The 27252-nt window shown below is 33.7% G+C and overlaps 3 protein-coding genes across 4 annotated transcripts; 1 reads left to right on the top strand and 2 right to left on the bottom strand.

Annotated features, from left to right (window-relative positions):
* Positions 1-812: 812 nt before the first annotated feature.
* On the bottom strand, positions 813-5981 carry LOC132048258 (cytochrome b-c1 complex subunit 6-like). Its single transcript, XM_059439167.1, has 5 exons — positions 5886-5981; positions 5668-5714; positions 2659-2743; positions 1145-1234; positions 813-1003 (listed from the first exon to the last, which is right to left on the bottom strand). Coding segments are annotated over exons 2-5 (210 nt in total). The 5' UTR covers positions 5670-5714; positions 5886-5981; the 3' UTR covers positions 813-970.
* A 3083-nt stretch (positions 5982-9064) lies between these two features.
* LOC132048242 (cytochrome b-c1 complex subunit 6) lies at positions 9065-16602 on the bottom strand. Of its 2 annotated transcripts, none has more exons than XM_059439150.1 (5): positions 16495-16602; positions 16294-16339; positions 13019-13103; positions 9702-9791; positions 9065-9477 (listed from the first exon to the last, which is right to left on the bottom strand). In XM_059439150.1, coding segments are annotated over exons 2-5 (210 nt in total). In that variant the 5' UTR covers positions 16296-16339; positions 16495-16602; the 3' UTR covers positions 9065-9444. The 2 variants fall into 2 exon arrangements, with proteins under 2 accessions (XP_059295133.1, XP_059295139.1); XM_059439156.1 differs by having other exon boundaries at positions 16441-16532.
* A 5269-nt stretch (positions 16603-21871) lies between these two features.
* LOC132048231 (protein LOW PSII ACCUMULATION 1, chloroplastic) lies at positions 21872-26809 on the top strand. The gene is made up of 9 exons (XM_059439139.1): positions 21872-22176; positions 23465-23568; positions 23911-24046; positions 24581-24812; positions 24940-25097; positions 25466-25654; positions 25893-25993; positions 26182-26278; positions 26512-26809. The coding sequence occupies exons 1-9, from the start codon at positions 21943-21945 to the stop codon at positions 26584-26586; spliced, it is 1326 nt and encodes a 441-aa protein (XP_059295122.1). The 5' UTR covers positions 21872-21942; the 3' UTR covers positions 26587-26809.
* Positions 26810-27252: the final 443 nt, after the last annotated feature.

The following is a 27252-nucleotide window of genomic DNA, read 5'->3' as shown; positions in this document are numbered from 1 at the left end:
GTTCAAAAATATGGAGGATCTCAATATAATATTTTATTCTAGACTATAAAGGGTGAATATAGAGCCAATGATACTTAAGTTCTGGTCACCAGGCCTTGATTTCAAGTTTGAACTCCTATAGAAGTACCATTGTGGGTAAAAAAATTCAAGTAGCCTGTGAGTGTTGGGGTAGTGATTTACTAAGTCGATTGCAAGTACACTATCCATTTTTTGCTGCTGAGTGTACTGCAAAACAATTCAGGATCTCATATGAAAAAAGGCAAATAAAAGTAAATGTGACTAAAACCTCTTCCTACAGAAATTACTGTCATGGATCCTCATTGAGTAATGTTTCAAGAAGTATGAATAGACACCTGGGTTCTGTACTAAATGTCTCAAAGTGAGGCATGATTTTGTTAAACAAGAGAGAGCAGCTTAAGAACATGAACAATCAAATCAAATGAGGAAGCAACTAAAGATAGAATATAAATGATAACTTAGGGAACTAGCTTAGAAGATAGTTGCTAGTGATGCTACTGCTGATCAACAGAAAGAGCAAAGGCTGAAAATAACTGATTGCTAAGATTTAGAAATGACCACACATCGGGGCAGTGATGTTTTCAAGCAAAATGAGATATGGAGACTGAGCTTAACAAGAGATATATTGATGAAAGAAACATTGGAGCTTTTATTTTAAAAATATTTTTAAATTAGTGATTTTTATAGAAAAATCAGGAAACAGGGCGCTCATACAACAGTGCAGACAGAACAAAATCAGAAAATAACATCAGAGGGATTTTCAATCATTTGAACAAATGAAAGTGTCCACAAAATTTAACCCACAAGTATCCTTTATTAATCACTTTTTAAGATGTGCATAGTACAAAATTTTCCATGCGGCAACCAAGTTGATTTAAGAATTGCTCCAACAAGAATTGCTCCAACAACGAAAAAACAAGATAAAATCGCAATGGATCAAATTATATCCTTGTTACTTGAGTTTCTCAAACAGCTTCGGGGCAACCTGTGAAAACAGTTTCAGGAAAAGATTAAAAACGACAAACAAACAAAAAACTGACCAGAAAACTAAAATAAGGGCAAACAAACAGAGAAGAAACAAGAGGCATTGCCAATAATCAAGGGAGTGTAGAGAAAAAGAACTTACACATTTGTCAATGCATTGCCAATAATCAAAATACTGTCCAGTGCAATGCTTGCTACCTGATTCATCGCCTTCTATCCTTCTACTACATGCCTGTAGGATGCAGATTTCCAAATTAGAGCCACAAAGGCCACTATTAATTTTGAAGGCATTTGCAAAAACTCAGGCAACTATTCGGAAATCCATCATTGTTGAGGAATAACACAGAAGATTAGATGCAATTGTTCTGAAGATCAAATGAATGCTACTGTATTGCTATCTTAGGTGGAAGTTAGCACAAGTGAACAAGACATCATTGTTCAGGAATGATACAGAAACCAAAATAAAAAACCCTTCCACTTTCAACAGAAAAAGAGACTGAAATCCTTTCAAAAGTTAGAAACCAATATTCCCCATATCCAAAGCACATTCTTTACCCAAACAATTAAGTTGGTCACAAAGATGAACAACAAGAAGTCGAAATCCAAAAACTAACTTGGAAAAGGTTCGCATCAAAATTACACTCAAGTTTTGGATAAAGAAAATCTTACAGCACACAGTTCTTCATCAAAAACTGTTACAGCAAACTGTTGGCAATACAAAGAACAATGGACCATAGAAAGCTATGATACAGAAAATTGAGCAGGGTTAAAGTTCAAACTTCAAACTGATTGAATGTTTGCAGTTCCTCTTTGATCTAAGAACATGCTACACATGGAAAGAAAAAGAACATACAAATACTAGCATTTTGCTGAGTGCTAACCAGCTGAAATCTGGAGTGCCAACATGAGGGGGGTACTTGAAGGCCCATATACGTGCTTTTTTGGCTACTTAGAAAGACCAAACAGTTACAGATTAAGCCCCTAAGTCACATGTTGCTTCATCCCACCAGAGTAACATATCAAGAAAATTCTCCTGACTTACTATATTAGTAGTTGATTTGGTAATTCGAGTAGCTGATAGTTGAATTGATACAAACTATATTAGTAGTTGATTTGGTAATTCGAGTAGCTGATAGTTGAATTGATACATACTATGTTAGGTCATATGTCAGCGAAAATATTTGATATTTTCCGAATTTTCAGGTTTAACATGCTCATCCAAGATATTTTGTGTCACTCTGAGTTCTTGTGGAGACCATACATGATAACGTTAACAATTATAAAAACTAGCCTTCCACTAACATAAACAATCAAGTCTAGGTTACAGATCATCCCAATATTTGGTTTAATCAGCAGAACACCCAAAAAAGGACATAACTAGTAGTTCCAATAATTATAAAAAGGGCAGCCCGGTGCACTAAGCTCCCGCTATGCGCGGGGTCCGGGGAAGGGCCGGACCACAAGGGTCTATTGTACGCAGCCTTACCTTGCATTTCTACAAGAGGCTGTTTCCACGGCTCGAACCCGTGACCTCCTGGTCACATGGCAGCAACTTTACCAGTTACGCCAAGGCTCCCCTTCAGTAGTTCCAATAATTATATAAGAGTAAAAGCCTTTGGAATAACTGAAATGCTGTTTCATTATGATGGTAATCACCTGATACTCCTTTAGTTGTCTGACACACTTAGGCTTGCAAGTTACTTCCATTGTAGCCTTTGGGTCAACAACTTCCTCGTCCGACCTGAAAAAAGAAAACCATCAGCAATATATCTTCTAAGAGATGGCAATATTAGCATAAGCTCACGCTTGGAAGATAATATCCTGCATGTAAATCATAATATACACCAAGACAAAGAGAGTGACGCATACTTCAAAAAGTTCTTACGTTACTCATACAAATTTTACAAATACAACTAGTGAACTGGAGAAGTGGTACTATGGGAGTGTGGACTCGCCACATTTGCATTTCCTCTTTTTTTCAGGTATCACACCAAAACAAACTCAATAATCACTGAGTTGTCACTTGTCATTAGTTACAACAGTCTAATTCCGTGTTTGTAACATGAGCTAACTATTTGTAAGTCATGGAGATGATTATCGTCTAAGAATAATATCAGATGTTCTGACATAATAGTTATTAGGAAAAACAGCATGAAAATGTTTCTCCGCCTATGATCTGCAAGGAATACAAGAAAACGTTGCTTCACACTAAAAACAAATCTATAATACTATCCACTACGGGCTAATAAATGGATAGAATTGCAAACCAATCCAGGACCAATCCAACAGGGCAAAATAATAAGCTGTTGCATCAGAGAAGGTTAAGGATTGTGTCAAAACAATTTTGACTAACACATAAAATTAAGTAGAACTTGTTGAAGTTTTCAGTAAGTGTGCATTTGCTCGGCATTGCGCCATAAACAAGGTAATCGCCTAGGGTATACACACACACACATATTTATGTGTTGGAACCTGTGGCAAACTTAGTCTGTGCATATTATGAAAAAACTTTTAAGTATTTTTCATTTTTAAAGATAAATAGCTAAGATCTAGAGAGAATTGAAATTTTAAAATGTTTTATGCAACAAAAGAAATAGAAGATAGCATGGCTAGAACGGTTGAAAGATTTTAGCCCCATGACATTGATGTTGAAACTTGAAAGTTGAAAAAAGTTTCCAATTTAAACATTTATAGATAACACCAAGTTAGCTATGCAGTGGAGGGCCTTTATTAGTAGTTTAGATTACAGTCACTACAAAGTATAAACTGATAATTATAGATAATGGTAAAGTAAGGCAAACTTCTAATTGTTGAAGGATAAGGTGAAGTCTTAAAACTAGTAACTGAATCCAAATATAACATGATAGACTTGGTTCTAGGACACTCGCATCCACTCTCCAATCAAGCCTCGTGAAGGTATTCTAAATATGACGTACTGCTTCTCGGAGAGATACATAATTCATCCGTCTGCTTGGAAATATTAGGTCGCTAGTCATGTCTTTCAAATAGATGTGTTAAAAATGGTAGTTCTTTGCATATTAAAAAGCTAACAACATTTTGAGTATAATCAAATTATTATTTTTTTTCTTATAACAGCAAGTATAATCAAACTACCAGTTTTTCTACATTATCTAAACAATGGGGAAAATCACAAAAAATTATTTTATGATAGGATTCCATCAACATCATTTCTCTCAACGCAGAGGTCATTAACAACCAAACTCAAGTTGGTTTATGCTTAAAAGCTATTTTGGCATAAAAGCACCTAAAATAAGCCAATCCAAACAGGCTCTTAGTTGAACACCTCGCTCTTTTACAAAATAAAGATGATGAGCCTGTTATCTTTTTTCACCTTTCCAGATCAAAATTTTCTATAAATTATTTTTGCAAACTCAATTTTTCACAACCTATAGCCGCAGTTTATAATTGAAAAACTAATTAAGAATTACCCCCACACATATGGTATAGATAACACCATCATCTACAATAAGATTCAATGAATTACTCATAACCAGCGACATCCTATTTGTAAATTACAATTAATGCAATTTGATCATACAAACAAAATGAGACACATAAAGCACACAAGGCCAGCTCCAAGGCCAAGCGAGCCAAGCGGCCGCTTTAGGCCCCAAAATAACCTTACATCATTTATATGGTTTATTTTATTTTTAATAATTGTTATTATAGATGAAAATTGTTATTATTATTAGTGATTTTTAACGAAGAGTGATTTCTGGACGATCGCACACATGATCTTTTTAGGCCACTTTTTAAATTATGCCCCATTGATTTAGTGGGTTAAATTTGTCTAAAAGAAATTCATCCAATTAATTTTCAATTTGTACCTTTCTAGTAGGTTGTTTAGTAAATTGTCCTCTTTCTATTTTTCTTGCAATTTAAGTGTCTGTTAATCCACGGTGTAAAGATCCTTTTTGAGCATATTAAAAATCTTATAAGAAAATGTTAGACTACAATTTAAAATTTTGTAAGTTATTGCAAAACATCAGACGATGGTCTAATGTTTTGTTTGCAAAATTGAGCTATACGTGGACAAACATACGACTTGAATATAACATGGTCCTGAAGGATATATTTGCATAACTTTTAAAAATAGGAACAAAATCTAAATAGTGAGCTAAATAAGAGATTTTTGCGTAAATTAACCACTACTTTTAAAGACGAAATTAGCACAATGGTTAACAAGTGATAGAATTTAAAAGCGATTTCGAAAAAGGTCATACAATGCCAATAATCCAACGGAAGCTCGTCCATAGTCTCTAAAAATTTATCTGAAATTCATCCATACTATTTTTTAACTTTATGTTATCTACTTTTAATCCAAAATTTTCACTTTTTTATCTTTTTCTTCATAAATGTTTATCATTTTTTGTTATTTATGAGAATTTAATATGTCAATTTCAAATATAAACCTGATTATTCAAAACTCAAAAATATAAGAAAAAACTAATTAATTAATTACGTTGAATCTTAAAAGGCTATAAAAATAAGCTTCAAATAAGTTTAAGGCTTTTTATTGAAGTTTCGCTTTAGGCCACAAAAGTTATTGAGCCGCCCCTGAAAGCACATCAAAAGTAAATCTAAAATCAAATTACTAATGAAGAGAGAAACAGTTTCATTATCAATAGATCAAACAGTACTCACATCGTAAAGATATATTGTAGACAAACACTTTGATTCTACAAATTCACCTGCAAATGTAATTTTTACACTAATCAATACAAAATTAACCACCTAATAAGTGGTAAAACGATAAAAATGCTCATAATTCTCCATATGTACGGAATAAACAAAATAAATGGAAATAATAAAACCTAAATATACAGATCGGAAGCAAATCAAATGCGTAGAAGAGGAGCAACCTGACTTTCTTCTTAAAATGAGGTGCTAATGGCAAAGAGAAGACAGAACAGAAAGACTTTAAAAAAGCCTTTTCTATTGGGCTTTTTGAATTGGCCTTCTAGCTTATGGCAGGTATGCAGGATGAACATTTGCACTTTTGTCACTATTTTGTGTTGGTCTTTAATTTTTCGTCCCTCAATACAGAAACTTTTTCGTCGAGCAGAAATTATATTTTTGCATCATAGTGTCTCATAAACTATGTCCCGGCCTTTAAAGAACTTAAGCTCCGTTAGGTATAAATTCAGTTTTGAGGACAAAAATTAAAGACCGGCAGATTTGAAGGGAAAACTGTACAATTTCTTCATTGTCCAAATTGGCCTTTAAATGGAATGGTCTTTAATTGTTGCCCTTTAGCAATCGAATTTATGTTTAGTGGGGCATTAGTTCTTTACGAAAAAAAGTCACAGGGGGCATAACTCGGATATTATGATACGAAAATATAATTTTTTACGTGAAAAGTTATTTGGTAAGAGGCCAAAAGTTAAAGACCAGCATAAAACAGGGACAAAAGTGTAAATGATTCTGAAGGTTACACTAGGTTTATGGCCCCAATGGTAGAATATCTAACAAGAAAGTTGAAATTTCTTTTTACTGAAGTGTAAAAAAGAAAAAGGTTGGATGCACAGACGACTACCTTAACTTGACCACAATTCTCACTTAGCTACTTAACTGAAACTTGTATCTATGAAATTACTTTAACCTCACTAAATGTGTCCTTATTAAATACAGAATGCTGACAGCCCAAAAAAGTGTTTCTCACCTCTTTTAGACGCGTGAGAAATTCACACTTTTTCTTTTTAAAAACTAATCTTTTCCAAAAACCATCATATACACCATCCTATTGCATCTCATCTACCACCAGTCCACCACTACCACCGTTATTATGTGGACTTGGCATAAACCAGTCATTCGGAAACAATGGTCCTACCTTGAGTAGGAGTAAGGTGTCACAGCTCTGCACCCTCTTCGCATTTGTGAATTTCTTTGGATTGTTGTTGTTGTTGTTGTTGTTGTTGTTGGCATAAACCAGTAATGCTTGTATAACTAATCATCTATTCTAAAGTAATCGGATTTTTTCTGACGTGATGGCAAAAATAATTAAGATCGCTGAAATATGTACATTCGCTTGTTTTTTTTGGCCGCTTAATAATATCTAAAAGGAGATCATTTGCCTTGTCCAAATGTTGTTGAATTATGTCTAATAGTCTTGTCAAAAGATTTAAATTTTTCTACTATATTAGAAGAGTGGGTTTGGTCGTCAACCCACTCTTCTAATATAGTAATAAAAAAATACAAAAAAATTAAAGTGAAGCTCACTCTTCTATAATAGTAGAAATTAAAAAAAAAAATTAAGATGGGATCCACGTGAAAAAGTAGGAGACAATTGCAAAAAAAAAAAAAGGACATTTAAATAATGATAATAAGTTCAGAAAATGGTAAAGGTACACTTAGAGAAAATTTAAAAAAGAGAAATTCAGGAAAAAAAATAACGATTTAAATTGAACACAGAAACCGCTAAACGCCTCACACAAATAATGAGGAATAACATCAAGAAGACGAAATATAAACAGTCAAGAAACTTATACACATATTTTCTTAAAATGATGAAGTTAGTCTATACTTAAAAATTTAAGACTACAACATATGCTAAACATGAAAAGTGCTTTTCGGTGTTCTTTGAATAGAAAGAAATGATGACATGAAACTCGATAGGAGAAGGTGTATTTCAAATCTTTCAATTGGAGAACCAAACCAGGAAAGTCATATATGGGAGAAGCGGACTAAATAAAATAATTTATTAATATTTTCAATTACTTGAATTATAATACTTTCTATAATAAAAATTCCGTAATTATATTACCAAAAGATACTCTCTCTGTCCTAATTTATGTGGCATAGTTTGACTGGGCACGAAGTTTAAACAAGAAAGGAAAAATCTTTAAAACTTATGATCTAAAACAAATCATAAATATTTATGTGAATTTAAATCATTTCATTAAAGGTAAAAGGGAAAATTTCAAATTAAATGATTTCTAAATAAAAAAATATATATTTTTTTTAAGACAAACTAAAAAGCAAACTATGATACTATTTTTTGTGTTAGGCCCGTGCTAACACAGACTTTCATCATCTAGTTAATTAGAGATGAGACAGTTTCATTTATTGATTTGCAACAATTGCATTTTAAAGCCTATCATGCGGTACCTATACCGTAGCTCATTTTAGTAGCATAAATATGGTAATATCTCTGGTTGTAGGAAGAAGTTTCGCTTGAGGTTTCCAGTCCTGATCGTATGCTTTTGTGGATCACTATTTTGAAAACAAGATATTAGTCTAATCTATTTACCACATGGCTATATTTTTAGCCATGTTGAAACAAGACTTGGTTTGTAGAGTGAACTGATTCGTTTTGGATAAGATGTCTCTTTTCTCTCTCGTCTTTCTAAACTCTAATGGCTATACACCATCCCCAGCCTAGTGTTGGGATGAACACCCCATCCATCATTCACCCAATACTTAAAACCTCCCCATCAACCAAATAAGAAGGAACTTAAGGGTCGTTTGGTACGCTGACAAGCATAAATAATCCTGAGATAAATATTTAATACTACCTTATCCCTTACTTAGTTACTAATCCTAGGATAAATTAGTTTCAGATTGGAAATAGTACCAGGATAAGCTACCCAGAATTTGTTATCCCTGAATAAAACAATGAAAATGACAAAAAATACCTCTGAGGTCCCTCACACCCTCCGACTAAATAAGGTGGAGAACATTTTTGTAAACAAACAATTACTTAAAAATTATGCAATGCATATTATTTATAATACAACAAACCAAACAATCAATAAAAGATAATATCAACACAACTAATTCCAGCATAACTAATCCTAATACAACTTCCAACATAACTTGTCCTAAAACCAAACGACCCCTTACAGTACATTGCGTAAAGTGCGAAAGGAAACCCACAAATACAGTGGGTAAAGCAAGCAGCTAACACTGGCAGCTGACTACGCTTGCACTTCTGTCTACTGAACACTCAAAACAACACATCTATCAATATTCTCAACCTAAAAGGTCGCATGCAAATTTCAATGCAACTAATCCACGAATTCAACCATTAAACATTCAAAACTACAAAGAACTGCGCTTCAATAAATAATTGATTTATGACTTGCCCGTATAGGTGCAGGATTCAGTGGGCATCAGACGACATTTTCCCCATGAAGCCATCAGGAAATAGGGTGGATATATTACAGTACGGATAGAACAAAATCAGGGAATAACATCCGAGAGATTCTCAATCATTCGAACAAATAAAAGGGTCCACGTAATAACCCACGAGTATACTTTATTAATCACTACTTTTAAGATGTGCATAGTTCAAAATTTTCCATGCAGCAACCAAGTTGATTGAAGGGATTGCAAGTCTGCAGCACAGGAAGGAATAACATGGTAATGTCAACAACGAAAAAGGAAGATAAAATCGCAATGGATTAACAACTTATATCCCTGTTACTTGAGGTGGTCAAATAGCTTCGCGGCAACCTGTATATACAGTTTCATGAAAAGATTAGAAAACAACATATAAATAAACTACAACCAGAAAACTAAAAAAAGGCAAAACACAGAGGAGAGAAGAAACAAGAGGCAGCACATGGAGCACTGTCAGGCCCCAACTAAGCTGGCTTAGCAACACCCCACCCCCCACAAAAAAAAAAAAAAAAAAAAAAAAGAACCCCTACCCAAAAAATGCTAAACAGAGAGCTTACACATTTGTCAATGCATTGCCAATAATCAAAATACTGTCCAGTGCAATGCTTGTTCCCTGATTCATCACCTTCTATCCGTTTAGTACATGCCTGTAGGATGCAGATTCCAGAATTAGAGCCACGGAGTGAGAAACCACTATAAATTTTGAAGCAAGCATTTGCAAAAATTGAGGCAACTGAAAAAAAGCTGGCCTTCTTCAGACCTCATTATAATCTACCCCCACCTCGAAACCCCCTAAAGGAAGGGATAAAAAGGGAAGAAGGGGGTTATAACAAACAGAAGGAAGTTTGATGCTATCGATGTATAGGGCAGCAAAAACAATCAAAATATTGCAAGCCATAAATTATCGTGACCGCAACAAATGACAAATATCTGTTCCATTTAGGAAGCATTAATGTGGCATTCGCCCAAAAGAATTGTCATGTCAGATAAATAAAGCAGATCAACAGTTAACCATCATAGAACGGTAACAATGTGCACCCGACAAACAACAAACCCTAGCTAAGCAAAGTCCTAATTGCCTTTAACGTTATTTTTTGGGTTAAATAACTCGATTTCTTTTATCCCTTTTTCAGTGACTTAACTATGTGCACTTGTATTCAATAGTACCTGTTTCAAAAAAAAAAAACTATGTGCACTTGTATAAATAATAGTTCACATACTAAGATATTACAATACGAAAATTAACATAGTGGGAATCTATAGATATTATATTATAAAATAAACTGATGTCAAATCTTAATTAATGTCAAAGATTTTCTACAATTTGTAAAAGATATTGATCAGTACTAGGGGGATTTCCGTCATAATGCCCTAACTAGATATGAAAAGACAACTCATTTATTACTCCAACACATTTTCGAAAAATTACAGAGTCTATTAGCATAAAAAATTGAAGGTAAGTTTATTGATACTTGTACCACTCAAGAAGTCACCTACTGAACACTCAATACATATGAAGTAGTCATATCAAAAATTTCAATTTCCCTCTATATAATGTTGTTACATACACAAGCCTTGAATCATACATGCAATACTTTATACACTCAAAATCTCATTTCTGATATCACTTTTTCCTTTAAGATATGGAACACACACCGAAAAGAAACATCTTCCACCCTAATGAAGATGCACCAATCCCAGCATCCCCCTCTACACTGCACAAAATGTACAAGCGCAGAGACGAATCGAAAAGTTTAGGGAAGAACGTTGCCCATCTCATGGTGCGGTTGAAACAAGAGGTGGGAGATGAGGGCACTAAAGGAGCTATTATTCCGAGATCCTCCGCTATTAGCGTTGTATGAAATCTCCACTGCACCCAACTCCTTTACTCCCTCATCTCGCACCTCCTGTTTCAACCTCACCATGAGATCAGCAATGTCCTCCTTTAAACTAGTCAACTCATTTTGGCTCCGCTTGTACATTTTGTGCAGCGTAGATAGGGACGTTGGAATTGGTGCATCTTCATTCAGGTGGAAGATGTTTCTTTTGGTGTGTATGTTATATCTTAAAGAGAAAAGTGATGTCAGAAATGAGATTTTGAGTGTATAAAGCATTGCAAGTGTGATTCAAGGCTTGTGTATGTAACAACATTATATAGAGCGTAAATAAAAGAAAATCGAAATTTTTTATATGACTACTTCGTATGTATAAAGTGTTTAGTAGGTGACTTCTTGTATGTACTTGAGTGGTTACGAGTAGAGGTGACAAAATTAGCCCAAACACATTTAACCCGCCCAAGTTTTAATGGGTTTGGTCTTAGAGTGATTTTGAAGATAGGCTGATTTGGGCTAGCCCAAGTTAATCCATCACAAATCATCCCCAAATCTAACCCATCAACTAACCTCACCTCAAAAGTGTAACAACTACGAAACGTGGTTAACTTATTTTCTAATTATTTTTTTATTTTTTATTTTTTAAAATATTTTTATTATTTTTAGTTATTAAATTTTTATTTTTTATTTTTAAATTTCAATTTTTTAATATAAAAAAGTATTTAAATTTTATTTTCAGAACACCGTTTATTTGGAAAAACATGAGCGAGAGAAGTTTTGCAATCTAAGAAAATAATATTGATATTTTTAATTTCTCAAAATGTTTAAATAGTGAGTTAATTTGGGCGGGTTGGGTTATGACCCATCATTTAACCCGACACAGCCCATCTTAGCCCAAACAAGCTTTGGGCAGGGTTGGGCATTGGCCCATCTATTGATTCAGCCCATCTTGACCTGCCCAACTTCAGTCCAAACGAACCATTTGCCACCCCTAGTTACGAGTATCAATAAACTTACTGTCAATTTTTTATTGTAATAGAGTGTAGTTGTTCTAAAATGTGTTGGGAGTAATAAGAGAGTTGTCTTTTCCTCTCTAATTATGGCATTCTGGCGGAAATCCCCCTAGTACTGCTCAATAACTTTGGCAAATTGTAGAAAATCTCTGACATTAATTAGATTTGATATTTGTTTATAATTTTATATAATATCCATAGATTCCTATTATGTTAATTTTCGTATTATAATGTCTTAGTAGGTGAAGTATTATTTATACAAGTGCACATAGTTAATAGCTTGTTTGGCCAAGCTTCTAAATCAGCTTATTTTGAAAAGTGCTTTCAAAAAAGTACTTCTGATTTTTCAAAAAAGTACTTCTGGTGAGAAGCAGTTTGTGTTTGGCCAATTAATTTAAAAAGCACTTTTGAGCAGCAATTAGTGTTTGGCCAAGCTTTTAAAAAGTACTTTTATCTGTATTTTTTCAAAGGTGCTTTTAGGAAAAGCAACTTTTTTTAGCTTCTCAAAAACAACTTTCAGAACTACTGCTGCTACTCCCAGAAGCACTTATCTTCCCCCAAAAGCTTGGCCAAACACCTACACTTTTTAAAATTAAGCCCTCTCCGGAAAAAATAAGCACTTTTGGAGGCCAAAAGCTTGGCCAAACAGGCTATAAGACACTGAAAAAAGGGATACAAGAAATCGAGTTACAAAACTTGGAAGAAATTGAGTTACAAAACAAACCATCAGATTGCATTGGGAAGAAACATACCGTTGTATTCCATTTAAAGGCTACTTATCACACTAGAATGACTCAAATTCTCAGACAAACAGAAGAATCAACCCATCTACGAAACAGTACATGATAATGCTAAAAGTTAAAAAAAATTAGCCTTCCATTAACAAAAACAGCGTTATAGCTCGTCCCGATAACTAGTTTAATCAGTAGAACACCAACAAAAAGGAGATAGTAACAGTTCCAACAATTATATAAGAACAAAATAAACTTTGAGATAACTGAAAGGCTGTTTCAATCTGATGGGAATCACCTGATACTCCTTTAGTTGCCTTACACACTTAGGCTTGCATTGTACTTCCAGTGTCGCCTTTGGGTCAACAACTTCCTCGTCCGACCTGACAAAGAAAACCATCAGTAATGCATCTTCTAACAGATGACAGTATCAGCAAAAGCTCACACTTCGAAGAAAAAATCCTGCATGTATTCTTTTTTCATGCAGGATTTTTTTTTTTGGGTGTATGTTAAAAAAACCTGCATGTAAATCATAATATACACCAAGACTTATAGCCTGTTTGGCCAAGCTTATTTTCCCCCCAAAAGTACTTATTTTTTCAATAAGTGCTTATTTTAAAAAAAAACACCAAGTTTTTGGAAGAAAATAAGTGCTTTTAAAGAGCAGAAGTAGCAGAAGCTAAAAAAAATAATTTTTACCCAAAAGCACTTTTTTGAAAAGTACTTTTGAGAAAAATACACATAAAAGCACTTTTTATGCTTGGCCAAACACTAATTACTGCTCAAAAGTATTTTTTTAAATTAATGGCCAAACACAAACTGCTTTTAGACTTTTTTGAAAATACTTTTGAAAAAGTACTTTTTAAAATAAGCTGTTTTTAGAAGCTTGGCCAAACAGGCTATTAAAGAGGGAAGCATACTTCAAAAAATTTCTTACGCATATGAAATTACAGATACAACTAGAGAAGTGGTATTAGGGAATTGTGGACTAATGAAATTTGCATTTAAGCTTTTTTCACGTATATTACCAGAACAAATTCAAAAGTCTGAGTTGTCACTTGTCATTAATTACAACAGTCTAACTCCCAGTTTGTAACATGATCTTGATATTGTAAATCACTTAGGTGATAATTGTCTAAGAATTGTCCCGAGGGTCTACCGGAAACAGCCTACCTACCTCCCAAGGTAGGGGTAAGGTCTGCGTACACTCTACCCTCCCCAGACCCCACTACGTGGGATTTCAATGGGTATGTTGTTGTTGTTGCTGCTTCTGACTAAATTAGTTATGAAGAAAGCAGCAAGAAAATGTCTCTCCGCCTATTAGTCTGCAAGGAATACACGCTTACAAAGACAACCAACAGACTATTTCTCTCTCTTCTGCAAAACGTTCTCTAATTTGAGTAGATTCATCTAGAGAAAGGTGTGTTTGTGTTAGCCGGAGGTTATTTCGTGTGTTCGATCTGTTCTGTTTGACACCGTTTAGTAATACTCAGAAGAAGAAATCAGAAATGGCAGGTCAATCAGAGAATGTCGGAATTGTCACCGTTGAAACTTACTTCCCTCCTACTTACGCAGGTAATTTCTCTCTCTCTCTCTCTCTCTCTCTCTCTCTCTCTTACACACAGAGTCTGACAAGCAATAAGTAACTTGTGGTGCTTCTGCATTAATATTAATGTAAGCTTCGTAAAAATGGATATTAGTGTGTTTTTAACAGCTAGCAACATCAACAAACACGCAGCACAAATAGAGAAGTATAGCGGATATCAACAGAAATACTTGTGCATTATTAAAAAAAAAAAAAAAAAAAAAATCAAATAAGTTGAGACTCTGACAAAGCACTGCTAATAGATTTATTGGAAGTTTCAACGTGGAATGTACACTAGAAAACGTTGCTTCTCACTAAGAACCAATCTATAATACTATCCACCACAGGGTAATAAATGGATAGGGGAATCGCAAACCAGTCCAGAGCCAATCTAATAGGGTAGAATAATATGCGGCTGTATCCAAAATATTAGAATTGAGACATGAAAGTATTCTTTAATACATGAAGTTGCACCAAAGGAGGGATGAGGTTTAAAAATAAGCAGTTGCATCAGAGAAAGGATAAAGATTGAGTCAAAGCACTTTGGTTTAATATGTGACATTAAGAAGAGCTTGTTAAAGTTTTCAGTAAGTGTTGCATTTGCACAGCATTGGGCCGTATTGCCTAATATGTGAATATATACACATACAGACGCGCTGGAATTTGTGGCACAATTCTGTACATATTTTTAAAAACTTTGTAAGTATTTTTCATGTTTAAAAATAAATAGCCTTTTTGTCCTGCTAAAAAAAATAGCCTAATTATTTAGAATGAAATGAAATTTTAAAATGTTTTATGCAACAAAAGAAATAGGAGAAAGCAGACTAGCATGGTTGAAAGACTTTAACCCCGTGACATTGATACTGAAAGTTGAAAAAGATTTGACTTTAAGCATTTACAGATAAAACACCAAGGTAGTTATACAACGAAGCTGGGCCTGTATTTGTAGTTTAGATATACAGTCAACTAAGTAAGCTGTAATTATAAATTAAGGTAAAGTAAGTTAAGCTTCAAATTGTTGAAGGCTATGGTGAAGTCCTAAAACTAGTAACTAAATCCAAATATAACAGGACAGGTTCGGTTCTAGGACACTCACACCCAATCTCCACTCAAACCATTTCCAGCCAAGATGCAATGCTTCTCCGAGAGAACATAATTCATCCATCTACTTACGACTATTAGGTCACTAGCCAAGTGTCTTAAATAGATGTGTTAAATTGGTAATTATTTGCACATTAAAAAAACTAACAACAAATCAGTATTCAGTACAATCAAACTGTTTTTTTTTTATATATAATTGTGGTGTCGGGGCCAGCTTGCGCGCACCTCAACTAATTCCATGGGATACGTGCCACCTCCCACCAGCATCAGGTACCAGGTAACTGTGTTCAGCACAGACCGTAAGAAATCACCTAGTATTTTGGTCTCCGCTGGATTCAAACCTGAGACATCATGATTATCCTCCCACTTCATTGACCACTAGGCCACAACCTTGAGTCCAATCAAGCTATTGGTTTTGCATGCTATATTATATAAACGACAGGAAAAATTACAAAATATTACTATTATATATAGGATATCCATCAACTTCACCTCTCTCAACATGTAGTTCCAATTAACAACCAACCTCAAGTTTGGGCTCTTCATGAAAAAAAAAAAAAAAAAAAAAAAAAAAAAAAAAAACTAAAGATGATGAACCCATCTTTTAAATTGTTCCAGACCAAAATTTTCTATAAATTTTTTAATGAAATCCCAATTTTTAACAACCTACAGCCACAGTTTATAATTGAAAAAACTAATTAAGAATAACACCAACACATATGGTGTGGAGAATACCGTCATCTAATAGTAAAGATTCAATTTTTACTATTAAAGTAATTTGACTGTACAAACAAATGAAACACATAAATAACAACAAAAGTAAATCTGAAATTAAATCACTAATGAAGAGAGAATAGTTTCATTATCAATATATCAACAGCACTCACATGGCAAAGAGATATTGTAGACCAAACTTCGATTCTACAAATTCACCTGAAAAATGCAATTTTTATACTAATCAATAAAAAATTAACCAGTGGAAACACCAATAATTATCCATATGTATAAACAAACAAAAAATAGAATGGTAAAACCTAAATATACAGATCGGATGATAGGTAAAGAGAAAACAGATCAAATGGGTAAACCTGAATCTTCTAGAATGAGCTGCGGATGGGGAAGAGGAGAAAGAACTGAAAGTTTTAAAAAGGCTTTTCCTATTGGGCTTTATGATTGATAGTTGGTCATTTTTTTGGGCAATTTGCAGGATTGTCCTTCAAATCGGTGGTTTTAAGTTTTGTCCCTCAAATTGGTGGTCTTTAATTTTTATCCTCTGCCTTTGCAAATTTTGCTTTAAGATAAAATGTAGCCTGTTTGGCTAAACTTCTAAAATTAACTTATTTTGAAAAGTGCTTTTCAAAAAAGTATTTTTGACGAAAAGTAATTTGTGTTTGACCAATTAAGTTAACAAGCACTTTTGAGGAACAATTAGCCCTTGGTCAAGTTTTTAAAAAGTACTTCTATATGTATTTTCTCAAAAGTATCTATCACAAAAGTGCTTTCGGGAAAAAGTTATTTTTTTTAGCTTCTGAAAAATAACTTTCATAACAACTTCAGTTATTCCTCATAAGCACTTATTTTCTCCTAAAAGCTTGGTCAAACAACAACACTTTTTAAAATTAAGCACTCTTTGAAAAAAATAGCTATTTTTTTTAGCTTCTAAAAAACTGCTTCTGTTACTTCCCAGCAGTACTTATTTTCTCCCAAAAGCTTAGCCAAACACCTCACTTTTTTAAAATAAGCACTTATTAAAAAAAAAATTAGTAGGCTTTTGGGAGAAAATAAGCTTGGCCAAACATGCTATTGATCTTATTCAACCAAATAGGATGTTTGCTTAAATATTTGTATTTACCTTACTCCCGCAAGACTTGATACAAAAAATTAAAAGACCATCCCTGTGTGGATGATGAGAATTTACATCTAATAATATTTTGTAGAATGTGTATAATAACGCACGCAGTCAAATAGCAGTTCTTTCATTTAAATTCAAAGTCTTGGACAAAAAATCATACACTGTTTAACTTTTTAATAGTGTTTTTAAACAAATGAAAACTCTTAAAATATCTCTATACTCTTTCAAAGTTGTATCTTTTTAGTAAATTGTTGACATGTTAGATTTATCTCGAACGTTGGCATATTGATTCAACATATATTAATTGGACTATCAATAACATTAACATAATTGCTAAAGCATCTCTATAATATAAAGTTTTGCACATAGCGTAGCAATGCAAGACTTCTCATTACTACACCATTACTATTTATCTTCTTTCTCGTTTTTTTTGCTATTTTTCCTTTATATTCCTTTCATTCAATCTATTTAACAACCAACAATATCTCTACTAACTAAATGGAGTAATAAAGGAAAATAAAGCCACAGCAGTTGCCAATCATCAATTAAAGAAAAAGGCTCAAAAAGTCATAAAGTATTAACTAGGAAATTAAAGCCACGTACATAGCTTGAATGAAGAATTCTTTCCATTAACGGAAAATGGGAAGACTCTACTTAATTGTGGAATTTAAAAAGGTTTCACCACTCAGGCACTAAACCTTGAACTCCTCTGTATATATTCACACAGCCTTATCCTTCAGCTGGCTTTTGTATGTTTAAGTGGATTTCATGTCTTTTTGTCTTCGGTTAATAATTATTAGGTATAAACATTTCTATTTCTTTCATTGGAAATAATGGTAATCTTTTGTTTTCTTGTAGGTGCATGATATGAATATATTCATGTTGGCTTCTTTTTAATTCAGCAGTCACAATCTATGCGCTACGATGACATACTTTAGACACTGATCAAATGTCGAGGCTTTATGTGTAAGTACAGTAATCTTACTGCCCAAAAACCTATCAATAGTTTCACTATTTCTTTGTTAAATTATTAATATCTATTTATCTATTTTAAGGTTTCAAAATTTTTCTCCTCCCTCATTGCTTATATATTAGATTTATTAACATCTCACTTTTGTGTTTATTTAGTTAGCATGTTTCGGTAACCTCTTGCAAGTTTAAAGAAGTAGATTGAGAAACATAAGTTAGTGAGCATAGCAACTACTTTTACGAGTTTTTTTTTTTTTTTTTTGGCTAATATGTATATTTGTGAGTTTTGTAAGAAGATATGTGTTTCTGATGCTTTTGAATAAAATAGAAGTTACATGTAATGTGATTTACATTTTATCTCAGGATGAATTTTTGTCTTTCTGCTCTTCTTAAGAGAGTTTCAAGTTGTGCCTAAATTAGAGTAATATGCAGTAGATAGAAAAGTGACGGATTTTTTCAGAACATATACTTTTAATTTGAAAAATATTTTGATATTTGTGAACGCTCTCAATTAGTCTATTTATTGATGTTGGGAGAAGTGACAAAAGAGATTTCATAAAATTCAATTTGTGTTGTTGTTGTTGGTTCTCTTTGCCACTTTAAACAAGGAGAAAATTATGAAAACTCTGATTCTCAAAGGAACGCAAAACTGAATAAAGAACCTCAAATGCATAAAATTTTGTTTTTCTCTAATAAAAGTAAAAAAACGAGTCAGATACTTGTATGTGCATATTTTCAATGTACAAATGTAAATTCATGTTTTTAATCTTTAAAATATGCAAATAAAAGAATCAATATTTCTTGAAAATCTTTTTTTGATTTACAAGCTTTCTAAGAAACGATAAGAAATATAATTTCACCTTTATAAACTTATTTAAAATCAAGTATGTTCACAAGATTAAAAGTTCTAAGCAGTGAAAACTCAGAGAAAAATACAAGAAAAATTAATGTCAATACTAATAAAATGGGTTAAAACTTGATATCTAATTTATTTGGGTTCAAAGACTATAAAAAAAAAAGACATAAGATAATTTTAATATGCGGATGCTAGAAAATAATACTTCATATATAAATTTAATTTGCGCGGACAAATTCTCTAGTAGAAGTAATAATGGTGGGGGTTAATTCCACCTTGCATATGGTGGACAATATGGAAAGAAAGGAACAATAAATATTTTGAATGTACAATGTCTAATTCCATTCGATTAAAGAGAAATGCATTATAACTTTTTATTTTTGGTGTAAAGAATAAAATATAGACGAAGCTGTTACTGGATCATTTAGGATTCTTATGATTGGTTAGTTTTTGTTTTAGATCAACATTTTAGAGGTCTCCATCATATCCTAAATGCTAAAGAATATATAACTTTACCAGTTTTTTATTTTTTTTTTATTTTTATTTTTAAATAGAAGTAATAATGAGAAAAATCTTTGAGTGCAAAATATGTGGGAAAAGATTCAATAACGGTAGAAAACTTGGTGGGAATGTAAGTCTCGCTCACTATGAAAGGAAGGCCCACCGTGAAAAAAAAAAAAAAAAAAAAAACACTCATGCCCCGTTTGTAAGAAAATGTTTAAAAGTTTGTATAAACACTTAATAATGCATAAGGCCGAAGAGAGAATGGGACAAATGAAACTAAAAGGTGAAATTTATTCTGGTCCTAACCGATCGAGGACCGAAATCAGACCATTAAGGGACCAGATCGTTAAGGCCCGAATTGGTCCAAGCCATTAATTACTGAATTGTGTATTAAATTATTTTTTATCCAGCACCAGCTTGCTTCGCCATTGTGAGTTGCCAATGAGATGGGGGCACCTTGGCTGGTGTGCTAAGCGGTCCTCTTCCTCCATAACCGAAGCTCCACATTTTTTAGGGCACAAAACCTAAAATTTCTTGTGATTTTCAGTAACGTGTTTGACAAACATTGCTGAGCTACTGAAGCCGTAAGTACATCCTTCACTCTTGAAAGCTGTTTTAGCAAGTTTTTTGTCCAGAGAACGTGTAGAACTCATGTTTGCAATGCAGTTTGTGTTTTTTCTCTCCTCTCTACAATAATGATACATGGATCACATCACTCAATAAGGAAAAGAGTAGTTGAGTTTTATTTCTTTTCTTTCTTACCGCTTCCACAGTATTCACGTTAGTTGGATTATTATTATCCGTTGATGTAAAACACTTTTTGTTATTTCATATTTCGTATCCGATATTTTGGGTGAATATGTACTAAATTGTATATTAAATTATTTTTATTAGTCTCCAAATAGTTTATATAGTTAATGAACTTATTGTATTTTGTTGGATTAATTAGTTAAAATGTATTCAGTAATTATATATGTTAACTGTGTGTAACATGTTCACTCAATATAATCCATGCGTGAATAATATATGAACTAAAAGATCCCAAATTTCATTTTGTTTTATCAAGGGTAAATTATAAGGCAAAGATGACATTTTCTGTTTAAATTGGGACAATAAGAGGAGGGAGAATGGCAAAATGCAAAAGGTCGAACAAAACAACGAAACGCTGCACATCTATATCTAGCCTCTTCCCTCCCATCCATAGGGGTAAGATTGAGGATCTTTAATATCACTTAATGATCATTTTAGACAACATGATGCTTATGCACGTCAAGTTCGTGATTCTGCTTTCTATTTGCTCAAAGTCCAAAAGATTTTTTTAAATGCTACACAATTATTGAAAGTCGTTTCTGGTTGCTCAAATAAGCATAAGACAATAGTCTTAATGCTGCGTGTGTGTATGTGAGTGTGAGTGTGTGTGTCTATATATATATATGAGCAGATAAACATTGTTCTTCCAAAATACTCGTGGTACTAAGAATTCATTCAATCGAATATTTGTAAATTGATATCTCATGTGGACTAAATAGATTTATAATCTTCTAAAATATAAAGTAAAGAATGATTTAGTGAAAAACCTTTAAATTGACTAACGAGGGATACTAATATGTATAAATAATAATTAAAAAAAACTTAAAATTCTTATTTTAAGAATAAATTGAATAAGAAGTAAGATTTGTTTAACTCAACAATTAATAATTCGAAGGTGTTTGCAATCATTTACATGATGCAATACATGCAACACACACATATATTGCTAATATACATATGTTTATTCCAAATTAATTGAGTACAAAATAATTTAGAGACTACAACAAAATTAATGCATTATGTATGCAGAATACCATTTTTTTTAAGAGTTTTAGTTTTGCGTGCTAACGATCCATATATATTTTTAAAAAATTACGTGACATGGCAAACATTTAGACTGTATTTACAACGCGTAGCTATAATTTTAAGAAATTATGAAACGTAACTCTCTCGCGTTATTTACAGTTGATACAGTTCGCACTGATCCAACTGATACTCGTCTGATAGTGTTTTTCCGCCTAATATATCAACTATAGCTACGTTTCTTAAATATATATAAATTGTAGCTACATTTCGTAATTACTCTCTAAACTTTAGATATTTATGAAATTTTATCAATTTTTCACATCAATTAAATTATAAAACAAGTGATTATGCATATAGCATATTTCCTTGAAAATTAGAGTAATAATTTGTAACTAATTAAACTTTAACTATCTATAAAATCCATATTTAAAGCCTTTTTATGAAAGCCACACGAAGTGAAGCCGTGGTGCGAATGGATAAACTGTGTGGTGTGCTATGGTTATGTTATGAAATTTGGACATGGCCACTGCAACTCTTCCCTCTCACCGTCTCCATTTCTGCTTCTTCTCTTCATCTTCCAATTTTGCAATTACTAGACAACAAGTATGGCTAAATTACACAAAAAGAAATGGTGTTTCACTAGTCTTTTGTTCTTCTTCTTCTAATTCTACTTCGCCTCAAGTGAGTGAAGCCACTCCTCCCACGGCTGAGTCTTGCGTCAATTTTGGCCTTGATCTCTTTTCTAAAGGACGGGTATTTTCCTAATTCTTTTTCAGTTTTATCGCAGCAGAAATTCTTTAATTGTTATTGTTATTGTTGTTCTTGTTTGTTGTATACATCAGATAAATAAATTCCAGGGCTTGCTTTCTAACAGTTTAATCAGAGGCAGAGACATGATTTCATCTTTATGGTTCTGGATTTTAGAACGACGGCTTCAAGTATTGAGTAATAACTGGGTTCTAAACTTAACATCTGTACATATAATATAATGAATTTCTTAACACAAATACACTTTAAGAACAAAAGCTACTGGGTTTGGCCGAACCTATATCCGGGCTTCTAGGTCCGCCCATGAGTGTAATAGCCTTTTTGGCCTAGCTTCTAAAATTTGCTCATTTTGAAAGTGTTTTTTGTAGAAAGTGCTTTTCGAAAAAGTATTTTTTGGAGTTAGCAGTTTGTGTTTGACTAATTTATGCTTGACCAAAGTTTCAAAAGCGGTTACAACAACAACAACATACCCAGTGAATTCCCACAAAGTGGGGTCTGCGGAGGGTAGAGTACCCTGAGAGCTAGAGAGGCTGTTACAAAGTTTCAAAAGCGCTTATGGGGAGAGCGTTTTTTTTCCAGCTTCTGAAAAACAACTTTTGCTACTACTCAAAAACACTTATTTTTTCCCTAAAAGCTTGGCCAAGCACTTGAACTCTCTAAAATAACCACTTTTGGCTTCGCAGAAGCTTGGCAAATAGGTTATGAATCTAAATGCATGCAATTAAATTTGATAATGGAGGTTTTGATTTCGAGTTTTACTGTCCCCATTACTTGATCGTCTGAATTCCTATGATTCCGTTGTGCCTGTTAGCTAATTTTCCTGAGGTGTTCTCCAAGGGCCGGAAATGAATGTAACATTTTACTTTTACTCGAGATAGTTTACTAGTTTGTCATGTATTTTCGATTTTTACCCATTCGGAGCAATCTTATGGTAACAGTTATACTTGTGTAGAACTGAGTCAATACTTAATATCCACCCTCATGATGTTTGTAGGTTGAATTGCCGTTTATTTCTGGAAAAAAATTGTCAATTATTTGATCGTATTTCATTTTTCCTTTAATCAACATTTTTTTTTTCTGTGAATTTACAAATTTAAAACCTGTTAAGTTGGCTTTTCTTGTTATTTCCCACTTAATTGTGTTTTCAATGTTATTTGTTTGGGTTTGTGTAACAACCTTCCTGCAAGTTGCTTACAGACTCCTGTGGTTTGGATTTCAATCTGCAATATGGGCAACATTTGCCATCTTTGTTCATTAAATTTGAATTTTCCAGGTGAAAGATGCTCTTGCGCTGTTTGACACAGCACTCACTTTAAATCCCAACCCTGTGGAGGCTCAAGCTGCATTTTATAACAAAGCATGCTGCCATGCCTACAGGTATATTTCTCCTTTGCCTCTTTCATGGTTAAATTGATTAAGCTGGTCAAAGAGTAACTTGTCTGGAACCATGTCTAGGAGAAACATATTTGTGACTTTCTTCTCTTATAAACTGCAAGTAAAGGAATCTAAAATTTCTTAATCAGTTTAACTTTGTGAACAGCAAGTAAAAGAACCTACAGTTTCTTAATCACAGTTCTTAGCTTAATTGTTTCATTGGAAGGATCACTAAGAACAATATTGAAACTTCAATGAGCGTCGCAAAGGAGATTCCCTTTTTTATTCTTCTTCACTCTTTTATTATTTATATATTTATTTATTGATTTCCTTTGTTTACTTAAGGGGGGAAGGAAAGAAAGCTGCTGAGTGTTTACGCACTGCTTTGAAAGAGTATAACCTAAAGTTTGGCACAATCCTTAATGATCCAGATTTGGCTTCCTTCAGAGCATTGCCTGAATTTAAGGAACTACAGGAAGAGGTTTGTTTCCCACTGATGGATATGGTTCTTTAGTTTTCGTCATGCTTGGATGTATGAACTATTGCCTGTTTGGCCAAGCTTGTGGGAAGTCAAAAGTGTTTTTTTTAAAAGAATAAAAAATGAAGTGCTTATTGTAGAAAGTTGAGGTGTGTGCCCAAGCTTTTAAAGAAAAAAAAAAGTGTTTTTGAGTAGAAGTAGAAGCTGTTTTTCAGAAGCTAAAAAAAAGAAGTAGCTTTTCCTCGGAAGCACTTTGGGAATCTTAGTCAAGCACAAAATTACTGCTATAATATTGGCAAAAGTGCTTTTCAAATTGATTAGCCAAAAACGAACAGCTACTCTCCAAAAGGCACTTTTCCGAAAAGCACTTCTGACAGAAAGTACTTTTCAACATAAGCAGATTTTGGAAGCTTGGCCCAACAGGGTATTAGTTTCAGTTCCTTACCACATCGATTATGTTACAGTATCTTCAGAACTTAGCAGGCTCTAGCTTTGCTTCATTGTTTCTGAATCTCATAGTCTTCTATTATCTCACAGGCTAGGTTAGGAGGGGAAGACATAGGATACAGTTTCCGTAGAGACCTTAAGCTCATCAGTGAGGTACAAGCACCATTTAGGGGGGTCAGAAGATTCTTCTACGTGGCATTCATCGCTGCTGCTGGAATTTCTACATTTTTCACTATACCTAGGTTAATCCTTGCAATTCAAGGTGGAGATGGTGCTCCTGATATTGGGGCGACTGCAGGAAATGCTGCTATAAATGTCGTTGGTAAATATCGACTACCTTTGATTGTGAATCATTTAGTTCAGTTCTGAAGTTCTGTAAATGATATTTGCTTAACACTTCTTAAACTGTTCGTCAAAAATGATTAAGCTCTTGAACCAGCACTCTGCAGGTATCGTTGTTTTTGTGGCTTTGTTGGTTTGGGACAACAAAAAAGAGGAGGAACAGCTTGCACAAATATTGCGTGATGAAACACTATCAAGGCTCCCTTTGCGCCTTTCAACTAATAGGATTGTTGAACTCGTCCAGCTAAGAGACACCGTGAGGCCTGTTAGTGAGACAACTTCCCCTTTACTCATCCTGTTTTCAATTTCAAGAAGTTGAGTGGAAAACATGGTCCTTCAATTTTTCACTTAAAGAATGAGAAGTCCTGTATAACACATGTCTAGTTTACCTCCCTCGTCACATCAAGAAGAAACCTTTTTTTTAATCACATTTACATTGTCGGAAGGATGATGAAGACAGAAAAGTAGTTCCATGTTTTGCTAGGTTTGCAGCAAATACCTTTGTTTCATGAGCAAAAATATTTCCTTTTACGTATTTGTTCTCTTTTTTTTTTTTTTTTTTTTTTTTGTCTTCTGAAATACCTGACTCGAACATATGGTCTCCTCTTAGTTTGACCAGTTGCTTGTTATTAGGTTATTTTGGCTGGAAAAAAGGAGACAGTATCTCTGGCTATGAGAAATGCTGAGAGATTCCGCACGGAGCTTCTTAAACGTGGAGTCCTTCTAGTTCCTGTTATTTGGGGTGAAGGTAGGGAAACAAAAATAGAGAAGAAAGGTTTTGGTCTTTCTCAAAAGGCAGTCGCTTCCCTCCCATCCATAGGGGTAAGATTGAAGATTTTTAATAGCAATTAATGATCATTTTAAACAACATGATGCTATAGCATGCACATCAAGTTCATGATTCTGCTTTTCTCTTTGCTCAAAGAACAAAAGAATCTTATTTACATGCTACTGATTATTCAAAGTCGTTTCTTGTTGCTCAAATAAGCATAAGATAATAATCTTAATGGTGCATGTATCTCGTTAAGGTTTTCTTATTTTTCTCCCATTGCTACTGCAGGAAGATTTTGACCAAAGAACTCAGTCAGTAATTGCAAAATCAAAATTGAAGTCAGAGATCCGGTTCAAAGCAGAGGTTGTTTCACCTGCAGAGTGGGAAAGGTATCAACCTGTTCCTAATACACTTGAAACTACTCACCACATCATCTTTATGGGCATTTATGTTTGTGCCATATTTATCTTAAGGACATCTAGTCGCACAGTTTGATCGACTGATTTTTTTTCCTTGTGCACATACTGGAAGGCTCATTGCTTATTGAGATGTATTGTTCAACCTCAATCTGTTTCAGGTGGATAAAGGATCAACAGAAGTCTGAAGGTGTTACTCCTGGTGAAGATGTTTACATTATACTTCGTCTAGATGGTCGTGTTCGACGGTCAGGAAAGGTCAGAGCTGTAAAATTCTTTGTGCTGCAATTCTCTTCTCTGCTCCATTAATATGCCTATGTAATTAGCATATAAATTGCTCAAGACATGACATAGATGACTGTAAAATCCACAAGTCAAGTAAGACGCCTTTGAGGTGGCGTACAAATATTCATGTTTGTGTTGCTTTATGCTTTACTTTTTTTTTTATGGGTTAATTCATTGTGGAGTTATAATATCGACCAACTCTGCAGGGGATGCCCGACTGGGCTCAAATTCTGAAGGAGCTGCCTCCAATGGAAGCAATATTAAGCAAGCTAGAAAGATAATACAAGTTTCTCTGGTTGTGTGCTAAAAGCTTTTAACTACATGGTGTATTTTTGGTTAGCCTCCTTTCTTCAAATAGATAAGGCACTAACTGATGCCTGTCGAGCTCTTGTCCGCATTACATTCCATTCTTTTACGAACATATGCTGTACTATAAATTGACATTTGCCAAATGAATATCAGAGAAAATGAAATCTAAACAATGGAACTAAACTTACTCTTGTATGATCTATACCGTCAATATTGATATAGTTATTCATCTATTGTTGAAGCAAGAGGTGGATCCATGATTTTAATTCAATCTACACGAATTGCTACTGTACTCCTCACTATATCATGACAGTGAATCTGAACTTAGCGAATGTATATTTTGGGGGGAAAAAATCAATATATATGTAGTTTCAGTAGTACTTTTGTCATACAAGCAGTGCGTAGCTACGTATGCCAAAGCATGGTCAGTTGAACAACCTTCGCTGGAAAATTAAACTACATGTATAGGTCAGAGTGTCTTGGTTTTTATTTCCTTGTTAAATGTTGGGACAATCAACTGAACACTGAAGAAAAATAAGAGAAGCATTTCTAAGGCATTTTTTTGCGCGGATTGCCCTTCTTTTGGGGTGGTCTTTAAATTTTGCCTCTCATATTTGTGGTTTTTAAATTATGCCCCT

The sequence above is a fragment of the Lycium ferocissimum genome, chromosome 1 (assembly GCF_029784015.1).
Source record: "Lycium ferocissimum isolate CSIRO_LF1 chromosome 1, AGI_CSIRO_Lferr_CH_V1, whole genome shotgun sequence".
Lineage (NCBI taxonomy): Eukaryota > Viridiplantae > Streptophyta > Magnoliopsida > Solanales > Solanaceae > Lycium > Lycium ferocissimum.
The sequence above is the reverse complement of the archived record's forward strand: the minus strand, read 5'-3'. Positions and strand labels throughout refer to the sequence as shown.

What these genes read in the sequence shown, in the direction of transcription:
- LOC132048231 (XM_059439139.1), top strand. Translation starts at nt 21,943, where the DNA reads ATGGCCACTGCAACTCTTCCCTCTCACCGTCTCCATTTCTGCTTCTTC. An exon ending in TTAAGGAACTACAGGAAGAG is followed by an intron (nt 24,047 to 24,580) that starts GTTTGTTTCCCA and finishes ATTATCTCACAG; the next exon opens with GCTAGGTTAGGAGGGGAAGA. An exon ending in TCACCTGCAGAGTGGGAAAG is followed by an intron (nt 25,994 to 26,181) that starts GTATCAACCTGT and finishes AATCTGTTTCAG; the next exon opens with GTGGATAAAGGATCAACAGA.
- LOC132048258 (XM_059439167.1), bottom strand. An exon ending in GACAACTAAAGGAGTATCAG is followed by an intron (nt 1,235 to 2,658) that starts GTGATTACCATC and finishes TGCATCCTACAG; the next exon opens with GCATGTAGTAGAAGGATAGA. An exon ending in GGCAATGCATTGACAAATGT is followed by an intron (nt 1,004 to 1,144) that starts GTAAGTTCTTTT and finishes CTGTTTTCACAG; the next exon opens with GTTGCCCCGAAGCTGTTTGA.
- LOC132048242 (XM_059439150.1), bottom strand. An exon ending in GGCAACTAAAGGAGTATCAG is followed by an intron (nt 9,792 to 13,018) that starts GTGATTCCCATC and finishes TGCATCCTACAG; the next exon opens with GCATGTACTAAACGGATAGA. An exon ending in GGCAATGCATTGACAAATGT is followed by an intron (nt 9,478 to 9,701) that starts GTAAGCTCTCTG and finishes CTGTATATACAG; the next exon opens with GTTGCCGCGAAGCTATTTGA.